The 22,310-nt window shown below is 43.7% G+C and overlaps 1 protein-coding gene across 1 annotated transcript in view; it reads right to left on the reverse strand.

The window, feature by feature from the left end:
* LOC145417423 (nuclear pore complex protein Nup93-like) overlaps positions 1 to 22,075 on the reverse strand; it is a 585,659-nt gene extending 563,584 nt beyond the window's left edge. Inside the window, exon 1 of the mRNA XM_080286106.1 lies at positions 21,903 to 22,075. Coding sequence (XP_080142232.1) covers positions 21,903 to 22,075 — 173 coding nt within the window. The remainder of the gene's footprint in view (positions 1 to 21,902) is intronic.
* Positions 22,076 to 22,310: the final 235 nt, after the last annotated feature.

Consider the following 22,310-nt stretch of genomic DNA (forward strand, 5'->3'; position numbering starts at 1 on the left):
TTGTACAGCGCAGACTTGATGTTGTAGCGCGAAGGTTTTCCAAAGTCCGCTTGCTCTCGAGTGTCACGTCCTTCCCTGCGCTCGTCCTCGTCCTCGAGAACCACCATCACCTCGTCCAGGAACTTCCGACGGTACAGGCGCTTGTTGCCACGATCACTCCTTGGTCCATTGGTTGAATGAGAGCAGTCGTATTAGGTGGCAGAAACATGCACCTAATACGGCCATTCTCAGCAACCAAGTCCTTGTCGCACGGGTGGGCAGGTGCATTGTTGAGGAGAAGGGAGAGCCTTTACCTGGTCGCGAGGGAATTCCAGTGTCTTCGTCTGGTAATGTATGACCTCCTTGACGAAGTGATGGTGAAACCAGTCTTTGAAAATCACAGCTGTGAACCATGCTTTCAAAGAATGGTACCATACGACAGGAAGGACATCCATCACCCCACGAAGGCACCGAGGCTGCTTTGCACGGCCAACAATAACGGGCTTAAGCCGGTGCATGCCGAAAGCATTGGCACAACACAAAGCAGATATCCGTTCCTTAGAAAGCTTGCGGCCAGGTACACGCTTCTCCGTCTCATCGGCGAGAGTGTTCGTTGGCACCGAGCGATAGAATAGGCCAGTTTCGTCAGCGTTATAGACTTGACCGAGAGTGAGGCCCTCCCTGTCGATCAAGCCTTTCACCTTGTGCCGAAACTCGTCCACTCCATCCTCGTTAGCGTCCAATGCTTCGCCATGTGCTTTACGGTTAGTAAGGCCATGTCGCAACTTGAACGAAGAGCCAACCCTCGGATGCCTTGAAGTCTAGGGCGTCGTGAAGCCTTGCAAACTTCTCAGCAGCAGCCTTCAGCTCCGTTCCACGCACCATCACACCAGCTGCACGTTGCTGTCGATACCAAATCAACGTGGAGCGGTCGATCTCTGCATACTTGGGAGTAAACATAACCTTCCTCTCCACGTTGCGTTTGCTTCTTGACGAGAAGTCAGCCGTGTACTGCATGAGCTTGTCTCGGGAACGCTTGATATCAAACAAAGTCGACCGGGCCAGGTTGAACTCTGCGGAGAATGCGAGAGGAAGACCAACCCGCATCAACCTTCTCCAATATCTCCCTGCTTCTTCTCCAGAGTCAACACCACTCTCTTCCTTTTCTCAGGAGGCGGGCCATCATCACACACACTAAGAGTAGGGCAGAGAGCAGCAGGAGGCCTTGCAGCAAGTACGGCACCACCACAAAAGCGAGCACGTGGGCAGCCATGACGAAGAGCGTAGGTCTTGTCGCGGTGAGAGACAGGCGGGAAGTGGGGAGGATGCAGCGGCGCTCTATCGGACGTCGGAGGAATGACGAACCAAAACAATGCTCTCACTTGCGCGGCGTGTGCAAGTTCAAATTACGGACGGCAAAAAATCGATTTTTTTTTTCCAATTTTTTTGGATTTTCGGACCATTTTGGGAATGTTTGATCCCAGGACGATAAGGTTCGGTTAGTGGGGATGTTCGGTTATTGGGCGTCCGGATATTAGAGGGATTACTGTATTATAATCTGGTAGGTACTTAACAGGTAACATATTAAATAACATTAATTAATCATTCCACATATTCATTTCATTCATTGCCAGATGCCATGTATCCCAGACGGGGTGGCCAAGGGCTTAGAGTTAATTGTTTACAGGGAGGGGCACTAATCCTCCACCAACCCCACTTGACACGTAGGGATGCCAACAGCATCTGGTGTTCCCAGGCGGTCACCCATCCAAGTACTAACCAGACCCAAATATAAATATATTAATTCCACTGTAATTACCAATTTATGTGAAGAAATGCCTTTGTTTATGAGTGCGATAATTTTTATCAAAAAGCGATAATTTTAAAGAGCCGGGTACGATAATATGGATTTGGGAATCTGGCAATGGAGCTCAGCTGGTGTGTCACCAGGCCAGCTTCCCACCTCCAACAGAACATTACCACCTGTAGATGAGTGTTATGCATGTTTTATATGTTTAATTAATGTGCAGTTATGTTATTTGCATACTATTTGCTCTTTCAGGTTGCTTTCTCTACAATTCAGTAATATGGATATGTTTGTTGCATTTGGTATCATATACTTTAGTTTGAAAACTTACCTTTGATGGGATCCTTGAATCCAATTAATATTTCACCATTAGTTACATGTTTCATTATACAAGAATTCATTATACGACTGCCGAATGGAACCCAACTGCTCATATCTTCCGGACCTCCTTATATATACATACATGTATATATACAATGCTCATCAGAAGTATCGAGCGCCTATGGCCAGGCACACGATACTTATGGCCAAAAAAGAATCACCCGTTTTTGGCAGTAAAAATTGAGCCACAAGTTTGTGGCGATAGCACGACGTCACGGTACCCTGAGACCTTCCTATGCGCTGGTTGGTTCCCGCCTCAGTTGCCTACAGGCTGCCTGAGAGAGAGGAACTCCGCCACGTCTTCCTCTCTTTTTGCGCCATTTTTTACCGAGTGTCCCGCAGCGTTTTGGATTTCACCACTTTGTTATGGCACCTACCCGTGAACTATCGAGTGAAATCATATCCCAGATCACTGCTCTAAAGGAGCCAGGCCACCAAATGATGGAAATTAGTGAATTGGTTGGCGTGGCTCGATCGACAGTGTGTAGGTGGTGCGCACGTTTTCGAGTGGAAAACAGTGGTGACATTCCCACAAAGAAACCGCGGTCTGGTAGGCCTAGGAAAACTTCCCCGAGGTCTGTTGTTTTAAAACGTGCAGTGGAGTCTAATCCTCATGTGAGTGCAAGGAAAATAAAGAAGAGCAACCCGGAAGTGTTTGGTGAGGTTTCTGTGCGCACAGTGTCTAGAAGGGTCCATGAACTTGATTACATAAGTCACAGGCCTGTGAGAAAGCCTCTTCTCTCTAGTAACCAGCGACTTCGTAGGCTTGCCTTTGCTAACAAATACCTTAACTGAGGTGAGGAGCAATGGTTGTCAGTGTTGTGGTCTGCTGAGGCAACGTTTAGTGTAACCTATAACATAGGAGCATGTGTGTACCGGCGCAAAGGTAGTAACCCACTTGACCCACGGTATGTTGAAAGCACAGTTAAACATCCTGATTCACTCATGGTATGGGGTTGTTTTTCTGGTAAAGGTTTGGGGAAGCTTGTTGTGCTTCCCAAGAACTGCAGAGTGAATCAGGATGTTTATCTGGAGCTTCTGTGTGATCATTTACCTGAGTCATTCAAGCTAACAGGTGCACGAGTGTTTCAGCAGGACGGTGCACCTGCTCATAAGGCCAGATCAGTCACCAATTGGCTTCGTGACTGCGAGGTATCATTCATGAAAGACTGGCCAGGAAATAGCCCAGACCTCAGCCCGATTGAAAACCTCTGGTACCTCATAAAGAAGAATCTCCAAGGGAAGGACGTGAGCTCTCTGCCTAAGCTGCGAGCCACCATTCATGACTCCTGGGACCAAATACCCCTCCAACACCTCAGGAACCTCGCCCTTTCACTTCCAAGATGTCTCAGGTCCGTGAAGAAGCGTCAAGGATACCCTATGAAGCACTAAAGGTAAATAAAATGCATTATTTATATGTTTTTTCAATGTTGAAAGATTTGTTTCATAGGAGGGACGCAGGGCGCTCGATACTTCTGACGAGCACTGTATGTACAGTACCCTCACATCCAACACAGTAATATTGTCATGCACGGGCCCCGTGTTGGACCAAAAACGTGTTCAACAAACAACAGAGCTTATGGGGAGAAATGAATTATGTCAGCAACCCTAAGAAAAGTCACCTTAAATACCTACCATATACCTACAGTATACATATATTGGTACTACTGTAATTATAATAAATGGTACTGTACTATGAATGATAACTAACCTTTTAGAATAGTGTTGGTGGGCTTGCTGGGAATGGAAAGTGGTATCCGAGGCTGTAGGTTGTCCTACTGGGTCCCCGGAGGATGGCTGCTGGCGTCACTAGCGGGTAATGGCTGCTGCTCCTCCTCAACCTCCCTCATAAATCCTTTGAAATCACAATCAAAATCACTACCCTCATCCACATCCATGGAAGGTCCTGCTTCTGCCTGTCCTAGCACTCTTCTCTCTTCCTAATTTTTCTGGAAAAAGGCTTCCTAGGCATCGTGAGCAGGGTAAAATGCAGTAGCAAGGGCAGAAAATGCAGTGAGAAAAAAGCACTGTCCAATGCGAATTGTGTGACTGAGTGGTGCCGTGGTAGGAGAAATTTAAACAAAATATCGTGAAAGCAGAAACATTTTTAATTGGGCAACATCACGATCACGTCACCATAGCGGGCGGGGGAGGCTACTTGATCGGAAGTTTTGATTGGCTGTCAGCGTCATGGGAACGTCCAGTATGACCGTGTTGGACCAGGGGTGATCGTGCTAGAGGCGAACTCCGTGGATTTCACCCACTTCTCGGAGCTCTGTCCGTGTTATGCTAACACACCCGTGTTACAGTAATTAAATCGTATTAAATCATACTAATTTTTTGCTCTCCGTGCTGGACGCGAATCATGCTGGACAAATGCATGTTGAACACGAGGGTACTGTATATACATTCTGGTATATATATATATATATATATATACTGTACAGTAATCACTCCAATATCCGGAGTAATAGAGCCATCTGTAGGTTCGGTTATTGGTTTCGTCCGGATATTGGGCCCCAGCTTATGGACTTGTACTTATGGACCCTAACTCAGAGAAACACCTATACAACTCCCTCTGGACATGCATGGCACCTATTTAACACCCAAATCACACCAATAAGGCACATAAATGACTGAAATAAATGCAAAAGAAACATAAAATGAGGGTTTAGAAGTATGTTCATACATTAATAAACATTCTGGTACTTATGGACCCTAACCTAGCCTAACTCTGAAAAATACATTCCTACTGCACATGCATGAGGTAAGTATAGTATGGAAAAAAGTACAGTATGAAACATTCTGGTAAGTATAGTATGGAAAAAAGTACAATATGAAACATTCTGGCTACTTACAGCAAGTCCCTGGCCACCTCGATGAATAACCGCCTCCTCTCGGACTCTGACAGTAAGAACGATTTCCTGAAGCACTTGCAGTATACTCTTCCTGAAGTCTTGCACTGAACTTAGTCAATAACACACAGAGTCCGTTCTCTTCACAGTGTTCACTTTAGTCCAAATAATGTTCCAGTTTAATTTTGTGTTGCACATTAACTTTTCCCAAGTTTTTTTTATTTTCCAAAGCCAAAACAAAGAAGGTTAGTTATGTTAAATTTCTTTTCTACTGAGTCTTTTCTCCCAACTTGAAAACCTTAACACAACACACCGTTTTTTTCACTGCACAACACTCAAAATTCCCGTGTGGTCTAGTGGAGAAGTTCTTGCTGTTTATTCACTGTCAGAGTCCGAGAGTATCACTGGCAGGCGACCAAGGGGTGCATCGCTGGGTCGTGGTGATGGCGTACCGACTACAGAAGACTCTGAGGAAAGCCACAAACTCACATTGAGCGGTGACTCCACTGTAGCTGATGTGCTGGGCTGTGGCTCGGAGCATGAGGGCCTGTCTTGGGGAGGCAACAGAGTGGAGCCAGGGCTTGGCACAGCGGGGGTCAAGGGCCTGAAAAAACTGTCAATCGTTGACTGACGCAAGGACCAACGATTCTGGCGATTGATGATGCGCTGCCTGAAAGCACGCACTTCCTCCACGAGTCCCAAGGGCCCCATCTCCCTGTCGCAGTCCGGGTGTTCCAGGTAGTCTAGGACGAACTCTAGATGTTCCCGGAGTGCACTCAGCTTGGGGATGGCTGGAGTAATGTCCTGCTGAGAGGAGTCCGCATCATCGTCGCCTTCGTCGTCAGAATCTTCAAGTTCGGGACTGACACCAGCAACCGAAGACGCGATCTCGATATCAGACAACGTCTGATACCCAGGATCGCCCTCGTCGTCATCCAACCACTCACGTACATCGTCCACATCAACAACGTCGCCGTGCGTACGTAGCCGTGCATGGAAGTCATCCACGTCAAAGCCCAGAAAATCGTACTCCACATCTGTTCTGAAAAGCAGACGAGACCAACCATTTTCCAGAGTTTTCACAGGGACTTCCTTCCATGCACTAGCCCAGTTGTACAGCGCAGACTTGATGATGTAGCGGCGAAGGTTTTCCAAAGTCCGCTTGCCTCGAGTGTCACGTCCTTCCCTGCGCTCGTCCTCGTCCTCGAGAACAACCATCACCTCGTCCAGGAACTTCCGACAGTACAGGCGCTTTGTTGCCACGATCACTCCTTGGTCCATTGGTTGAATGAGAGCAGTCGTATTAGGTGACAGAAACATGCACCTAATACGGCCATTTTCAGCAACCAATTCCTTGTCGCACGGGTGGGCAGGTGCATTGTCGAGCAGAAGGAGAGCCTTTACCTGGTCGCGAGGGATTCCCAGTGTCTTCGTCTGGTACTGGATGACCTCCTTGATGAAGTGATGGTGAAACCAATCTTTGAATATCACAGCTGTGAACCATGCTTTCAAAGAATGGTACCATACGACAGGAAGGACATCCATCACCCCACGAAGGCACCGAGGCTGCTTTGCACGGCCAACAACAACGGGCTTAAGCCAGTGCATGCCGTTAGCACTGGCACAACACAAAGCAGATATCCGTTCCTTAGAAAGCTTGCGGCCAGGTACACGCTTCTCCGTCTCCTCGGCTAGAGTGTTCGTTGGCAGCGAGCGATAGAATAGGCCAGTTTCGTCTGCGTTATAGACTTGACCGAGAGTGAGGCCCTCCCTGTTGATCAAGCCTTTCACCTTGTGCCGAAACTCGTCAACTCCATCCTCGTTAGAATTCAATGCTTCGCCATGTGCTTTACAGTTAGTAAGGCCATGTCGCAACTTGAACGCGAAGAGCCAACCCTCGGATGCCTTGAAGTCTAGGGCGTCGTGAAGCCTTGCAAACTTCTCAGCAGCAGCCTTCAGCTCCGTTCCACGTACCATCACACCAGCTGCACGTTGCTGTCGGTACCAAATCAACGTGGATTGGTCGATTTCTGCAAACTTGGGGGTAAACATAACCTTCCTTTCCACGTTGCGTTTGCTTCTCGACAAGAAGTCAGCCGTGTACTGCATGAATTTGTCTCGGGAACGTTTGATATCGAACAAAGTCGACCGGGCCAGGTTATACTCGCGGAGAATGCGTGAAGAAGACCAACCCGCATCAACTTTCTCCAATATCTCCCTCTTCTTTTCCAGAGTCAACACCACTCTCTTCCTTTTCTCAGGTGGCGGGGCCATCATCACACACACTAAGAGGAGGGCCGAGAGCAGCAGGAGGCCTTGCAGCAAGTACGGCACCACCACAAAAGCGAGCACGTGGGCAGCCATTAAAAAGAGCGTAGGTCCAGTCGCGGTAAGAGACAGGCAGGAACTGGGGAGGATGCAGCGGCACTCTATCAGACGTCAGAGGAATGACGAACCAAAACAATGTTCTCCCGCGGCGCGCGCGGCAAGTTCAAATTACGGACGCCAATTTTTTTTTTTTTTTTTTTTTTTTTTTTTTTTTTTCCCCAGGACGATAAGGTCCGGGTAGTGGGGATGTTCGGTTATTGGGCGTCCGGATATTAGAGTGATTACTGTATAAATATATATATATATATATATATATATATATATATATATATATATATATATGTATGTACACATATGTATATACAGTATACAAACTGTATACTTAGGGGGAGGCGGTGGCTCAATCGGTAGAGAGGTGGTCTGCAGTCCTAACGGACCCAGGTTCGAATCCATGCTGGGGCAGGGAACAGTTTAAGGATTTGAATTTCATTAAATCAGGCTTTACTGATCTACCAGAAGACCCGCCGACATGTCGTAAATTTATCCCCGCTAATACCAATACACCAGTCCTGTATGAGACAGCCCTAGCATGTATTCAGTATGGACGGTGGGTGTTAGCGCCGAAGTGGTGACATGTAGAGGTATATGGTATGTAGGAGGACTGCTGGGCCTTGATAGCAGGCTGTGAAGCCTATGCCCAGAGTCAGACACATAAAAAAAAAAAATTACCAAATTTTCTGGCTAACCAGAAATAACTGCACAAATATATATATTAACCGCCCCCCCCATATTCACAAATTATGTGATTCCTTGTTTATTAACACTAAACTAAAGAAGTATTTATAAAGCAATACAAATAAGCAAGAAAAACAATTTGGTGCATGTCATGCGCTAGGCAAGGATTGGAGGTTGCATAGGAGGATGGGTGCAACAGTCACTTAATGACATAAAGTTCTGCACTTATTTACTTCACTTTACAATCAGTGAAACTAAAATGTAACACTTGCAATATAGTAAACTAAAATGTAGTACTTGGAATATAAAAAACTAAAATGTAACCCACTGAATAACATTAAGTCACATCTCAGTCAGAGTTCGACTTACCAGAAATTCCGCCTTCTGCAGGATCAACTTACTGAGGTTTTACTGTATACAGGTGGTCCCCTACTTACAAATGGTCAACATACAATTTTTCAACTTTATGAATGTAGGAACCATACTTCGAAATTTGAAGTTTGATCTTTTCCCAGGTGAGCAATATGTGGTACGATGCAGCAGCAGCGAGATGAATCCCAGTCAGCTCCAATGCTCTACAGCCTACTGTGTTGCCAGTATTTTTCGGGGGGGACAACCCCATGTATCTACACTGTGTTTTGTGTATCCATCATGCCTACAAAATGAAAAATCCCATCTGTCTCTCCTGCTACTGGTGAGAAGATGATGTGTGGAGGTGTAGGAGGACTATTGGGCCTTGGGATAGGTCACTGCCCACAAGAAATAGGCCCTGAAGCCTTTGCCCAGAGTTGGACACGTAAAATATATATATATATATATATATATATATATATATATATATATATATATATATATTCTTGTGATGCAACTCAGGTGCCGAACATGAAGGCAGCAAGCCTATAGGTTCAGGGACAATTCCCCATCAAGATGATTCCCCATAATTAATTTTACATACCAATTTACTTTGCAAGTATACTAGTTATTGAGTTATATGAGTTATAAAAGAGATGATGGTTTATTTTTATTATAAATGTAAAATGTGTAGATGGGGACGCTCACCATCCACTCACTCGATCCAGTGCTGCTTTGGGTATATGCCCTTTCCTCTCTTCTATCCTTCCTCTTCTGTCGTTCTTTCCTTCCTTCTTTCCTCTTTCTTCTCCCTATGGATGCCTTTACACTCCCTCTTCTGTCTTTTTTTCCTTCATTCTTTCCTCCTCCTTCTGCCTATGGGTGACTCTACAGAGTCACAAGCCAAATGGTTTTGAGCCCGTGTAGGTTTATATCCGAGGGATGGTTGGGGTTTACTGCTCACACAATGCCACTCAGGGATGAGTGAGGCTGATCTATCTCATCTTAAATGTCAGGGCCAACATGCCTAGCCCCGGGTTCCTTCGCTCCTCTATGGGAAGACATAGGATTGGATGATGGATGGATGGATGGATGGAAACTATGGCATCAAATGGCCAGTCTTAACGGAAAAAATATAATACTGAAACATGAATCAGGCATCTTGTGGAGTATTTGTGATGAGTGGGTATACTTCGTATAAGAGATGTAGTGGTATTAAAGGGAGACTGCAAGATAATGCCATTTCGTGTGTGGGAGAGCACATAGAGAATGAAAAGACTGATCATGCTTGTGAGTCTCTTGAGTGTTTGGAAGAGTTGTGTTATTTGGGGACATTATGCTGAAGGTGGGACTGAAGCTAGACCTGCAGCTAGGAAAAGGAGTGGTTGGAGGTAATTTACGGAGCTGTTGCCTCTCGTAACATTGAGAGGGCTCTCTCTGTGCTGAGGGATCTTATATGCACCAAGTGTTAGGAGTGTAATGCTTTACAGTAGTGAGACCTGGGCAGTAAAGGAAGAGGATATTCATAGGCTCCAACATACTGAAATGACAATGATCAGATGGATGTGTAGTGCATCCCTGAATGCAACAGCTGGATGATTAAAGAGTTGAGAGGAAGGATGGGACTGGAGTGTATTGGTGCTGTGATGAGGAGGGGCAGATTGAGGTGTTTTAGGCATATGGAGAGAATGGAGGATGACAATTGGATATGGAAAGTGGAAATGTGAACGTCGAGGGTAGGGTTGCTAGGGGCAAACGGAAAAAAGACCTGGGACATGCCCATGATGTGTGACTTTGGAGATAAGGGATTGAATAGGGAGGCTGCCAGGGACTGAGCAGCATGGAGAGCAGCCATTAGGTGACCAAGGCTGACACATACAAGCATGGTAAAGGCTTTATAAACAATACAAACGATGTTACATGTACTGAATATAATGTACATACTGTATGTATACGGTGACCTGCCAACCATAAGACACTATTGGTGGTCCATGGAGTTCAACATTATCCCATACTTCGGCAGACAATGAGTGGAAAGCACTTCAGGGCCATCCTGATGCACTTTCATGCACTCAACAGTCTTGCCATACCTGAGGACAATCAAGATCAGCTCATAAGGATTTGCACAGTGATGCAGTACAGTACCTCCTTCAGAGGTTCAGGGAGGTATACATCCCTTCTGAACATCTGACCCTGGATGACCTCTGGGTTAGAAGGGGTGCCTCTCCTTCCATGTATAACCCAATGAGGCCCCAAAAGTATGCCATCAAACTTTACATCTTGGCCAAAGCAAAGAGTGGCTACATTTGGAATTTTGAAGTATACATGGAGGAGATGAAATCTCTTGAAAACAGTGTGGTGCCTCACTGAACCTTTGAAGGACAAAGGGTACAAGCTGTATATGGACAATTTTTGCAACTCTGAACTGTATCACTGTGCGAACACTTCTTCAGCAAGAAAGTGTACGTGTGTGGCACACTACAGCTTGCAAAGGGAGCACCAAAGGAGCTGCAAGACGTACACCTTCCTGATGATGGAGTGGGCGCTAGGCACAAGGGCAACATGATGGTGTTGTTGTGGAAAAGACAAGTGTACCGAAAGTACGGTGTCCACTTTCCACAGCAACATCACTGTCCCTAAGCAATTACATGGGAAGGTCAAGGGGCCCAGATGGTACATTCCACAACATCACCAAGACCATCAACAAGAGAGTCATGGTAGAGGACTACAATCAGCATATGGGTGGGGTGGATCATTTTGATCAGATGATCCAGTACTACCCCGCAAAAAGGAGAACGGTCAAGTGGACAATGTAAAATGTCCTTCAATTTCATCCACATGACCCTCTTCAATGCCTACACCCTATACAAATAGAACACCACCAGGCCCATGACTCTTCTTGAATTTCAAGAGAAAGATAGCTTCAGTTATATCAGCATATGCTCCACAGGCAGGATTGGATGAAGCAGAGAAAGACAGATTTTGGAATGATTTAATAGTGTAGTAGGTGGTATGCAGGATGACGAGATAGTGGTTTTGGGAGAGGACTTAAATGGTAATGTAGGTGAAGCAGCACAAGGTTTTGAAGGAGTACATGGGGAATGTGCGTATGGTATAAGGAATGCGGAAGGGGAAAGGATACTCGAGTCCAAAAACCGTCTTTTTGGCAAATATTGCACTAATCTTCTTGAGAAAGAATATAGTTTATCAGCGATATTTTGGGTGAAATAGCATAAGCAAGAGTGAATTGCATTTTTAAAGGTATTGGCTTAACCAGTATCGTGATTATCGATCAGAAAAATAACACTGAAATTTAACTACGAGCCCCTTAGCCTGCAGAAACGAAAACGAGACATAGTTTCTAGCGGTGTCTGGCAGATTTTCCTCTTTGTGCAAACGCTCCCATTACAGTGATTTTTTTTGTTTACAGATAACTGCTACGGGAAAATCAGGATGAGTGGGGAGATGGTTAGATCTCTCTCTCTAATATTTTTCCTTCATTTGTTTTTCTAGGCACCTTTCCTTTTCGTCTTTAACATCTTTCTTCCTTTATTTTCGTTCATCACTTCATACTCAGTTTTCCTCATCTTAATTCCTTTTTGTTCTTCCATGCTTTGCCATTTACATGACAAAGCTTAACCTCTAAAGACTGCATTTTTCTGAAGCTATGTTCCACCCTAGCCGCAATTCGGAGTCGATTTTTCAACTTTTACCAAGGTGAAATTTATCTTACAGATATCAAGAGTTTGAATTTACACACCTGAAAATGCCAGTTTCAGTTCCCTAGGCCTAATGGTTACCGCAAAACCGCCCATCAAAAATTATAAACGTCCCCCCCTCGCACTAAGAGAGAAAACATGAAAATATCGGTGGAAACTCAATTTCGCAAGGAACCGTTACCAAAATCAATGAAATCAATGTCAGTTATGTTTCTATTGATGTAATTAGGTGTTGGGGTCAGCATATGTAATAAAAAATAAAATAAAATCCAAACTCATAAAATTTATCATAAAAATAATTTTTGCAAAAGAACCTTACCAAAATCAATGAAATCAATGTAAAATATGCTTCTATTGATGAAACTAGTTGCAGGAGTCAGCATGTTAAAAAATAAAATTAAATTAAATTTAAAAAAAAAAAAAAAAAAGGTGAGAGCAGACAGCCCATCATGGCAGGGAAATTATCGTGTCATATTTCTGGCCAAAAGATTGGGAGGAAGGAAGGTGAGGTGGGGTGGGGGATCTCTGGTGGGGGTGAAAGGGAGGATGAGACATACCCCCAATGCGGGGGAAGTGGTGTGGGGGGTATTATGGCAGAAGGAAACACAAACAAAAGTCATAACAGAGAAACTGCCACGTCATTTGATACAAAGGGAGGTGGAAGGGGAGGAGCTGGAGGGAGGGGGAGCAGGCATGAGACAGCCCCTTATTCGATATAGATGTGGTATTGGTGATAACTTTGGGTGGGTGAAGACACAGCAGGGTGTATCCAATCAGCCAGACGTAGGTGGAGATGTGGCTGGGGTGGGGGGGGGGCAGTCTCCCCACAGACCTGGTAAGAGGGTGGGATCTTCCTTCCCACCACTTCATCTCCTAGTTCTGATTGGGTAGGAACCATTTATGTCATAAAAGGGGCTGGCTTAGTGCTCAGCAATTTCTGAAATACAGGAATACCCTGGTTTAATGATGCAATTGGTTAGGTTAAAACCCATCGTTCGGCAGGGTATCGTACAGTAAAACCTCAATTTAACAGCATTCATTCTAACGGCAACCCCAAACTAACGGCACAAATCTCCCGAGGAATATTCATGCAAAAAAAAATTAAAAATTCCGAAAAACTCCCATGGAATATTTATGCAAAAAAAAATTTAAAATTCCCATAAAATGGGTAAAAATTAGAAAGAAATTCAAATGTGGCAAGCGTCACGTGCATCTCGATCGTCTGTTTGCAGTTTCCCGCCAATTTCTCGCTTGTTCTAATGCTGTCCGCAACAAGAAAAGGGACTACAAAAGGTACCGGAGCCAACCTACCCCTGAATCACATCATCTTTACGTTTCTGCCCGGAATCATGCTAAGTCTGTTCTTAGCTCTGCTAAAATAATTTCATCTGTACTAAATGCTCTCAACTCTCCAACTCGAATTCTTCCCGCTCCTTCTGGCACCTTGCCAAAAACCTTTCTAACAACTTTACCTCATCATCCTTCCATCCTCTTTTCTACTCTGACGGTTCTGTAGCTATTTCTTCTACTGATAAAGTAGATCTCTTTGCACAGACTTTCTCCTCCAATTCCACCTTAGACGATTCTGGTGCTGTTCCTCCATCACTTCCCGCCTCTGACTTCCTCATGGCTGACATTAAAATTTCTTCAGTTGATGTATTTTCTGCCATCACTGGCCTCAATACTAACAAGGCATATGGACCTGATGGAGTCCCTCCTGTTGTTCTCAAGAACTGTGCTTCTGTGCTTACACCCTGCCTAGGCAAACTCTTTCGCCTTTGTCTGTCAACTTGTACCTTTCCTTCTTGCTGGAAGTTTGCTCTCATTCAGCCAGTCCCAAAGAAGGGTGACCACTTCCAACCCTCCAACTATCGTCCAATTGCTTTAACGTCCTGTATTTCAAAAGTTTTCGAGTCAATTCTCAATAGAAAAATTTTAAGGCATCTTTTCTATCACAACCTTCTTTCCGATCGTCAGTACGGGTTCCGTCAGGGACGTTCCACTGGCGATCTTCTCACCTACCTTTCAGACTCCTGGTCATCCTCCTTTCAGGACTTTGGCGAAAGCTTTGCCACTGCACTCGACATCTCAAAGGCTTTCGATCGAGTTTGGCATAAATCTTTAATTTCCAAACTGCCCTCTTACGGCTTCTATCCTTCTATCTGTGCCTTCATCGCTAGCTTCCTTTCTGGTCGTTCTATAGCCGCTGTTGTAGACAGCCATCGTTCTTCTCCTAGATCTATCAACAGTGGTGTTCCTCAGGGCTCTGTCCTATCACCAAATCTCTTCCATTTATTCATGAATAACCTTCTAAGCTGTACATCTAACCCTATCCACTCATACGCTGATGACTCCACCCTTCACCTTTCCATTCGGTTCCCACAACACCCATCTCAGCAGTTACTTCAACAAACAAGGGATGAGGCTATGGCACACCTAATGTCTGACTTGGCTCGTATCTCTGACTGGGGTAAAAATAATCTGGTTGTTTTTAATGCACCTAAGACTAAGTTCTTACACCTATCAACCCGTCAAAATCTTTCACAGGTATACCCACTAATGTTTAATAATATTCAGCTTAATCCTGCATCATCCTTGAACATGCTTGGGGTTCCATTTACTCGGGACTTATCTTGGGAAGATCATATAACATCTCTTGAATCTATTTCCAAGAGATTGGGTGTGCTAAGCCAACACCGTTCTTTCTTTATCCCTGCACAATCGTTGACTCTATACAGGGGTTTTATCCACCCCTGTGTGGAGTACAACTCTCATGCGTGGGGAGGCTCCCCACATACAGCTCTTCTCAACAGGATGGAGTCAAAGGCTTTTCGTCTCATTAACTCTCCTCCTCTTACTGACTCCCTTCAACCACTGTCTCTTCGCCGCACTGTTGCATCTTTATCTCTTTTCTATCACTACCTTAATGGTCACTGCTCCTCTGAACTGTCTGCATGCATTCCTCCACCTCTACGACGGGCGCGTAGCACCCGTCTAGCAGCAAACTCTCATCCCTTTTCTGTCCAACTCTCTAATGCAAGAGTTAACCGTTACTCCTAGTCCTTCATTTATGCAACAGGTCAACTCTGGAACTGTCTCCCTCTGTCTGTATTTCCTCTCATCCCTTTTCTGTCCAACTCTCTAATGCAAGAGTTAACTGTTACTCCCAGTCCTTCATTTATGCAACACGTCAACTCTGGAACTGTCTCCCTCTGTCTGTATTTCCTGCTGCCTATGATCTCCAGTCTTTCAAAAGCAGTGTCCAGGCATCTCGAAATGAATGGATCTTGAATTTGGCTCTCTCTTGTATTTTGTTTTTCTCTTGGAGGGAACTGTTATTGCATGCTCATGGCCTTTGGTTCCTTCTTCCTCGCATAAGAAAAAAAAAAAAAGGGGGGGGTAGCCTATGTTTATGCTCACCCAGTCTTCCTCCCGCCTAGGCTGACTCAAAAACGTCTCACGCGTGTGCTTATTTTGCAGGATTTCATGACTTTTTTAGGCACTGACGATGCCGAAAGTTCACAGAAAACAGTCAAGGAAGGTACTGACGCTCAGAAAAAAGCTCAAAGTGGTGCAGAGATTGGAGAGAAATGAGTCTAGGAGGAGCATTATGGAAGCGTTTGCAATTTCTCCTTCCACCATCTATGATTTCAAGAAACAGGCAGACCAGATTAAGTAGTTTTTTGCTACGGGTGAGACCATCAAGGGCATAGAAAAGAGGCAGAACCTACGGCATCCTAAATTAGAAGAATTTGATCGTGCATTATCTGAGTGGTTCCAACTTAAGTGTTCCGAAGGTGCACCAATCTCTGGCCTACTACTCATTGAACAGGCCAGAATAAGAGAGGCCAGGTATTACCGACAAATGTGTTTTTTCATCTGGCTGGTTGCACAGATTCAAGCTTCTCCATGGCATTAGGTCCACTGATGTCAGTGGGGAACAAATGTCTGCTAACCAAGTGTCTGGTGACGAATATAAGGAAACATTTCAAGGCATCGTCAACAAGTACCATCTGTCAGCTGATCAGATTTACAATGCAGATAAAAGGAGCGTTGTGGTGTGGATGTGGATGTGATAGGAAGCGTTAGGAGGAACACACTGAGGTGGTTTGGCCATGTGGAGAGGATGGAGGGTGAGAGACTGATGAGGAAAGTGTATGTGAGTGAGGTGGAGGGGGGGAGAGGGAAGGGGAGGCCGAGGATGAGATGGAGGGATGGGGTGGAGAGGTATATGAGAGAGGGGGGTGTGAGTTGGAAGCAGGGCAGTGAAATGGTGCTGGACAGGGCGACGTGGAGGCAATTTGTTTATGGCCACCCCGTACAGGATTGAGGCATCTGGCAATAGATAGATAGATAGACAGATGAAATTGGGCTGTTTTGGCGTTGTTTGCCAGGGTCTACCTTAGCAGGTGGTAACAAGAAGGTGGCACACGGTTTTAAACAAAATAATGACAGGATAACTCTTTTATGCTGCGCCAACACTTCGGGAAAACACAAGATAAAGTTGCTGGTGATTGGTAAATATGCCAAACCACGGAGTCTTAGCAAAGTAGCCCACCTGCCTGTTCATTACAACCACCAGGGAAACACATGGACAAGCTGTGAGGTGTTTAAGCAGTGGGTCTTTCATGTATTCATTCCTGCTGTCAAGGAGAATTTAAGGCATCTGGGCAAGCCTGAGGACACAACAGTTGTACTCCTCTTGGACAGTTGTAGGGTGCATCCCCCTGCCAGTGAATTAGTTTCAGGGAATATTTTTGTTGTCTATCTGCCCCCTAATGTCACATGTATGATCCAACCTATGGATCTGGGGGTAATCCAAAACCTCAAGATGCACTATAAAAAAGAATTTATGCATATGGTCCTGAACTCACACTCAGATGTGGTCTCAGTACAGAAAAACTTCACTCTAAAGGATGCCATTTACTTTGCCTCCAATACCAGGAAGGATGTGAACAGTAAGACTCTCAACAGAGCATAGCGAAAGATGTGGCCCACTGAGATGCATGATACAGACCACTCTCATGAGGATGGCGAGTTTGAGGAATTTGCTACAACCCAGAAACTCAAGAAGAACATTCGCGACATGGTTAATGGCAGTGATAAGGTGGAGGTTGAAGACCAAGAACTGGCAGACTGGGTGGACTTAGAAGACAATGTACCCATCACACAAACACTTGATACTGATGAAATTATTGCTGCTGTGCAAGGACGAGCGCCAGAGGTTCAAGAGGAGGAGAGTGACGAGGAACTACAAGTGTTACCCAATGTGCCCTGGGCTGAAGGATTGGCAGCATTAGACACTTTCATAAGGTTTGCTGAGAGGCAGCCTTCACTCACTGCTCAGCATGTTCTACCACTGCACAGTATACGCAATATTCTACATGATGCTCAGAGAAAGGCCAGCAAACAGGCAGACATCCGAACCATGTTTGCCAGAGCCAAAAAGAGGGCCTCCAGCCTCAACCCTCAACCTCAGCCCAAACTGACCTCCCTATGGTACTGGATGAAGATCCTGATGATCCACCAGTACCACCAGTAAGCCCCCAGTAACCCCAAAGTGAAAAACATTAGCATGTAAGGTTAGATTTAAGAACTAGTGTTATAGATTTCATAACTTAGTGAACTTATTTACGTAGTGCCATCTATTCTACTCCAACCTGCCAACTAACTTACCTGGATTACTGTACTGTACTTACCAGCATTACTGTACAGTACTTTACTACAACACCACACCTACCTGCTTTCTTTTGTTCTACAGAGTAAATATAAAATTTTAATATTGATTTTGTATGTCTGCATATGTTTATATGCTTAAAAATGTGTTAGCGTGAGTTCCAGCGGTATCGATAAATTACCTGTACATTAAGCCTCCTGACTGAATGTGAAAAAAAAAAAAAAAATGCTTGCACATTATGAAGGCTCATATTAAACCATAGGCCATGTTTCTTTATAATAAAATCTCTCAAAACTGATACCTCATGAGATGGAATACTGATGAGCTTTTGACTCTCACCTATGAATTTATGCGAGAAAGTACACTCGCCCAATTAAGTGATGACTCATTTCTTACGGTTTCGGACGAACTCCCTAGGTCGGACAACGTTCATTTGATTGGGAGTTAGCTGACGGAAACAGTCTTTGCTGCCCTGCAAACATTATTTATGGTGTAAAAGAAAACTAATCTTGCGAAAGTACTGGTTAAGTTTTAATGTTTATTTGTTTTAGGCCAATAACAACAATTAAGTGAAAAAGCGACATTTGACATGTTTCCACTAGCCATCATTCATGCCAGCAGTGTTACCCATGTAGCAATTTTCCTGCTAAATTTAGCCATTTTAAAATCTGTTTTAAAAGCTATCTAACTGGTAAAAATTTAAATATTTTCTGTACATCTGGCGTTCATTTAAAGTCCTGTCTAACGTTTTTTTCCTTAATCTTTCTCAGTCTGGCAGATTTTTACCACTATTGAGACCAACCTAGCGGATTTCTATAACTTCTTTGGCAACACTGCATGCCAGCCCAGGCCTAATGTCAGTCACCATCACGCAGCAGACCGGAGTGGATGCCTCTGACTTTGTCATGATTTCCCCCCCCCCCCCCAGTATGAGCCCCAATCTAATGGAATTTCGTTTTTCCCGGCATGCTCAGGGCCCCCTAGGGTGCCATTAAATTGAGGTTTTACTGTATATAGGAGTAGTTTTAACATGTAAAGTAATGGGATGCATTTTTCAGCCTTGGGTTCCCCCCCCCAACCAAGTCCTAAACCCATCCAAATGAGCCCAAAAACAAGTTTAAAGCCAATCTAAATGGCCTAACAGCTGTAAAAGAAGCTAACCTGAGCCTAACACCTGTAAATAAACTCACTAAAACCAGCAAGTAACATCTGAAAATCATCAAATATATCTGGAAAAACTAAAACTTTGTAAATTGTACCCCAAAATGACAATATTCACCCCACCGATGGCTAAAACGCATTATTCTAAGTCTAAAAACTGTTTATAAATCAACCTAAGCGCACAATTTTAGTCTATCATCAAAATTGGTAAAAGAAAAAAAAAAATCAAAACTCATTGTTAAACCGGGGATTGGCCATCGTTAGGCGGGGTATGGTGGTATTTCAACCCCCATCGTTAAGTCAGGGTATCACATCTAGGGGCATCACATTTTGAGGTATTACTGTACCTTCTACGATCGTCAGTCATAGGACTCTACATGGCAAACTTGCAAACTGACGATCGTCAGTCATGCTACTTTAGGGGTTAATAATACTGATGAAAACAAGAAGCTTCGCTATTTATGTGGTGATGCTTAATTAAAAGGTATCAAACATACTGACAAGGTTAACCCTTCACAATCAGAGATCTACTGAAGTATTGGTATCAGTATTGGTGGTATCAGCCCATTTTTAGAGTACTGGTATCGGAATCAGTATCAGCTGATTTTCTGCCGATACTACCAATACTTAAAAGGAATTTAGTGCGTAGCATATCATTCACTGGAAGTTATTTTGTTAAACTGAATTTGGATGTTTTATAGGGATGATAAATAAATTATTGGTAAAATCCAATTATTTCGTATCATATTGAGTACATGGTGAGTAGTACAGTAGAACCTCTTTGGTCCGGACCCCTTTAATCCAGATTTCTGTTAATTCGGACAAAATTTAAAAATAATAAGCTCCAAAAATATGTTGAAAGTAATTCTAAAGTCATATTCAGTATCAGCGCGGAAAGCGATCGTCATTCGTTTAGTCTCGGATCACGCTAGGTCGCAACATGGGCGCCTGTTTAAACACACACTAGCATTCGTTCCATCAACTAGTTCACCAACCATTTATATTTTTATACTGTATTTCAAAAGTTAATTCTCCTTACCATGCCCCTTAAAGCAAGTGTAGCTTCTGCAATGAATAAAAGTGTTAAAAGGAGGAGTTTGCTTACACAAAAATGGGTCAGAATATTCTGTAGTGTTTAGTGATTACTGTAGGTTATTTTTTGTACTTAAATGTGCTTTACTTGTACATCAAACATTAGCTTCTTGCCCATATGGGCGTTATCAATATGCCAAAGATGACAATGTATTTTTTGCCTACATAAGTCTTATTTTTATTCCAAATATTACAGTTAATTAATTAATTTATTTTATTGCCTACACGGGCCTTAGTCACTTACTACAATTTAAAATGTAGGCTAGTTTCTTGACATGGCCTTACCTGTAAATTATGCAATACAAAACTATCGTACATGATTAGTTTGGTTATTTTAGTATCCTTTCATCTTTTGCAGTTACGTAGGGTTGACATATGCCACATATGTTAATAATTAACAAACATACAATATGTAGATAGTTTTTGGTATGAACTGGAGATTACCCTGATGGTCCGGACAATCTGCTAATTCGGACAAACCTTCCCCCCATATAGTCCGAATGACAGAGGTTCTACTGTAGTTTAATGACAAACTCGAAAAAAAGAAAGCTGCACAAGTATGGGCAACAGCCTAACAGATTGGTCTCCAATGCACTGGTATCAGTATCAGTAGTAGTATCAGTCCAATTCTGTGATATCAGTATTGGTATCGGTCAAAATTTTGATATTGGTACATCTATTCACAATGATGGCTGTTCACATATAATGTCATTCTTGCTGCCTCACAATGATTTTACTCAGCTCTGGACAGGCTTTCAAACTTAAAGAGTTAGATACAACTTTCATTATGTCCTCCTCAATTTAGGTGTCTCAGAAAAGTAACTGACTAGGTTTACAATAGCTGGAATACATGAGTCCCTGTTATATGCCAGTGATGTGTTCCAAATTATTAAAACTTTTCCAAAGAATTGGTACTGTAAACTTGAAGAAACTGGAGAATAAAACTTGATAGCAGCAAAGAAACTATAACAGGCAATCCTTATGAAATTTCCTGTGGGCTGAACTGCAAAAATAAACAAAAACAAGACACCACATAATGAAAACTTACTGTAAAATAAAAATGTCATCCTCAGTGTGGAGAGGTTGAGCCCTTCATACCTATGACAAAATCCTCATTTTATTACCTCCGCCAAAGAGGTTATGTTTTTGCCAGCGTTGGTTTGTTTATTTGTTTGTTTGTCTGTGTTTGTCTGTCTGTTAACAGGATTACACAAAGAGTTATAAATGGATTTTGATGAAATTTTGTGGAAGGGTGTGCCATGGGCCAAGGAAGAAATTACTATATTTGGGGGCGGATCTGGAGTATCCGCACAATATCTCCAAAGGTTCTCAAAGAATTTCAATGAAATTTTGTGCAAAGGTGGGCCAAGGAGCAAGAGAGAATTGATTAAATTTGGGGATGGATCCAAATCCTATACCCAAGGATCTGTTAGCAAGATTACTCAAAAAGTTATGAACAGATACTGATTAAATTTTGTGGAAGGCTGGGCCATGGGCCAAAGAAGCAACAATTACATTTTGGGGAGGATCCGGCCAGATCCTATATCCATGGATCCACATCTGGATCCTTTTCAATAGCAATGGCACTGGCGGAGGTATGCACTCTCTGAGTAATTTCTAGTTCTTCTTACTTTTAGCTCCTTACATTTAGCTTAGAAACTTTTTAGCTGATGGAATTACATACAGCCTTAAGTAATCCCTTCATTACTACAACTGAATAAAATACTGTAACTGAAAAGAGTCTGGTAGATACTGGATTAAAATGCAAAGTATATCATCAGTGATGGGGTCAAGAGGACAATGGTGTGGGTACTCACGCCTGGGCATCGCTGGTGGTTGAGGGCTGGGCAGCACGGGACCACAGCTGCTGGCCAGTGTGAAGGATCTGCTGCAGCGAGCGATCCACTCGAGGCAACTCTCCCCCATCCCCAAGGTTACTGGCCAGCTGTTCTGCCTGTTGCAGCAGTTCTTGAAGGCTGCGGTTGCTCATATTTTCCTATAAAACAAGGTACATTCAAGATTGTAGGTGGATTGAAAAGTGAGTGAGCAAATGTGTGGCCCATTTCACTCAACATGCTGTTAACTTATTCTCCCTCTATCAAGCTTTTCCACTTCTTCGCTTTCTGGACCCTACCTCACCCCATCTTGGGTGGAAAAAGGGGGTCAGGATAATGACAGTAATAATGTTTACACACTAAGCATCATAATTTAAAACAGACAAGAAA

The sequence above is a fragment of the Coenobita brevimanus genome, chromosome 110 (genome assembly GCF_032717465.1).
Source record: "Coenobita brevimanus isolate Jiangsu-jjx chromosome 110, ASM3271746v2, whole genome shotgun sequence".
Taxonomy (NCBI): Eukaryota; Metazoa; Arthropoda; class Malacostraca; order Decapoda; family Coenobitidae; genus Coenobita; species Coenobita brevimanus.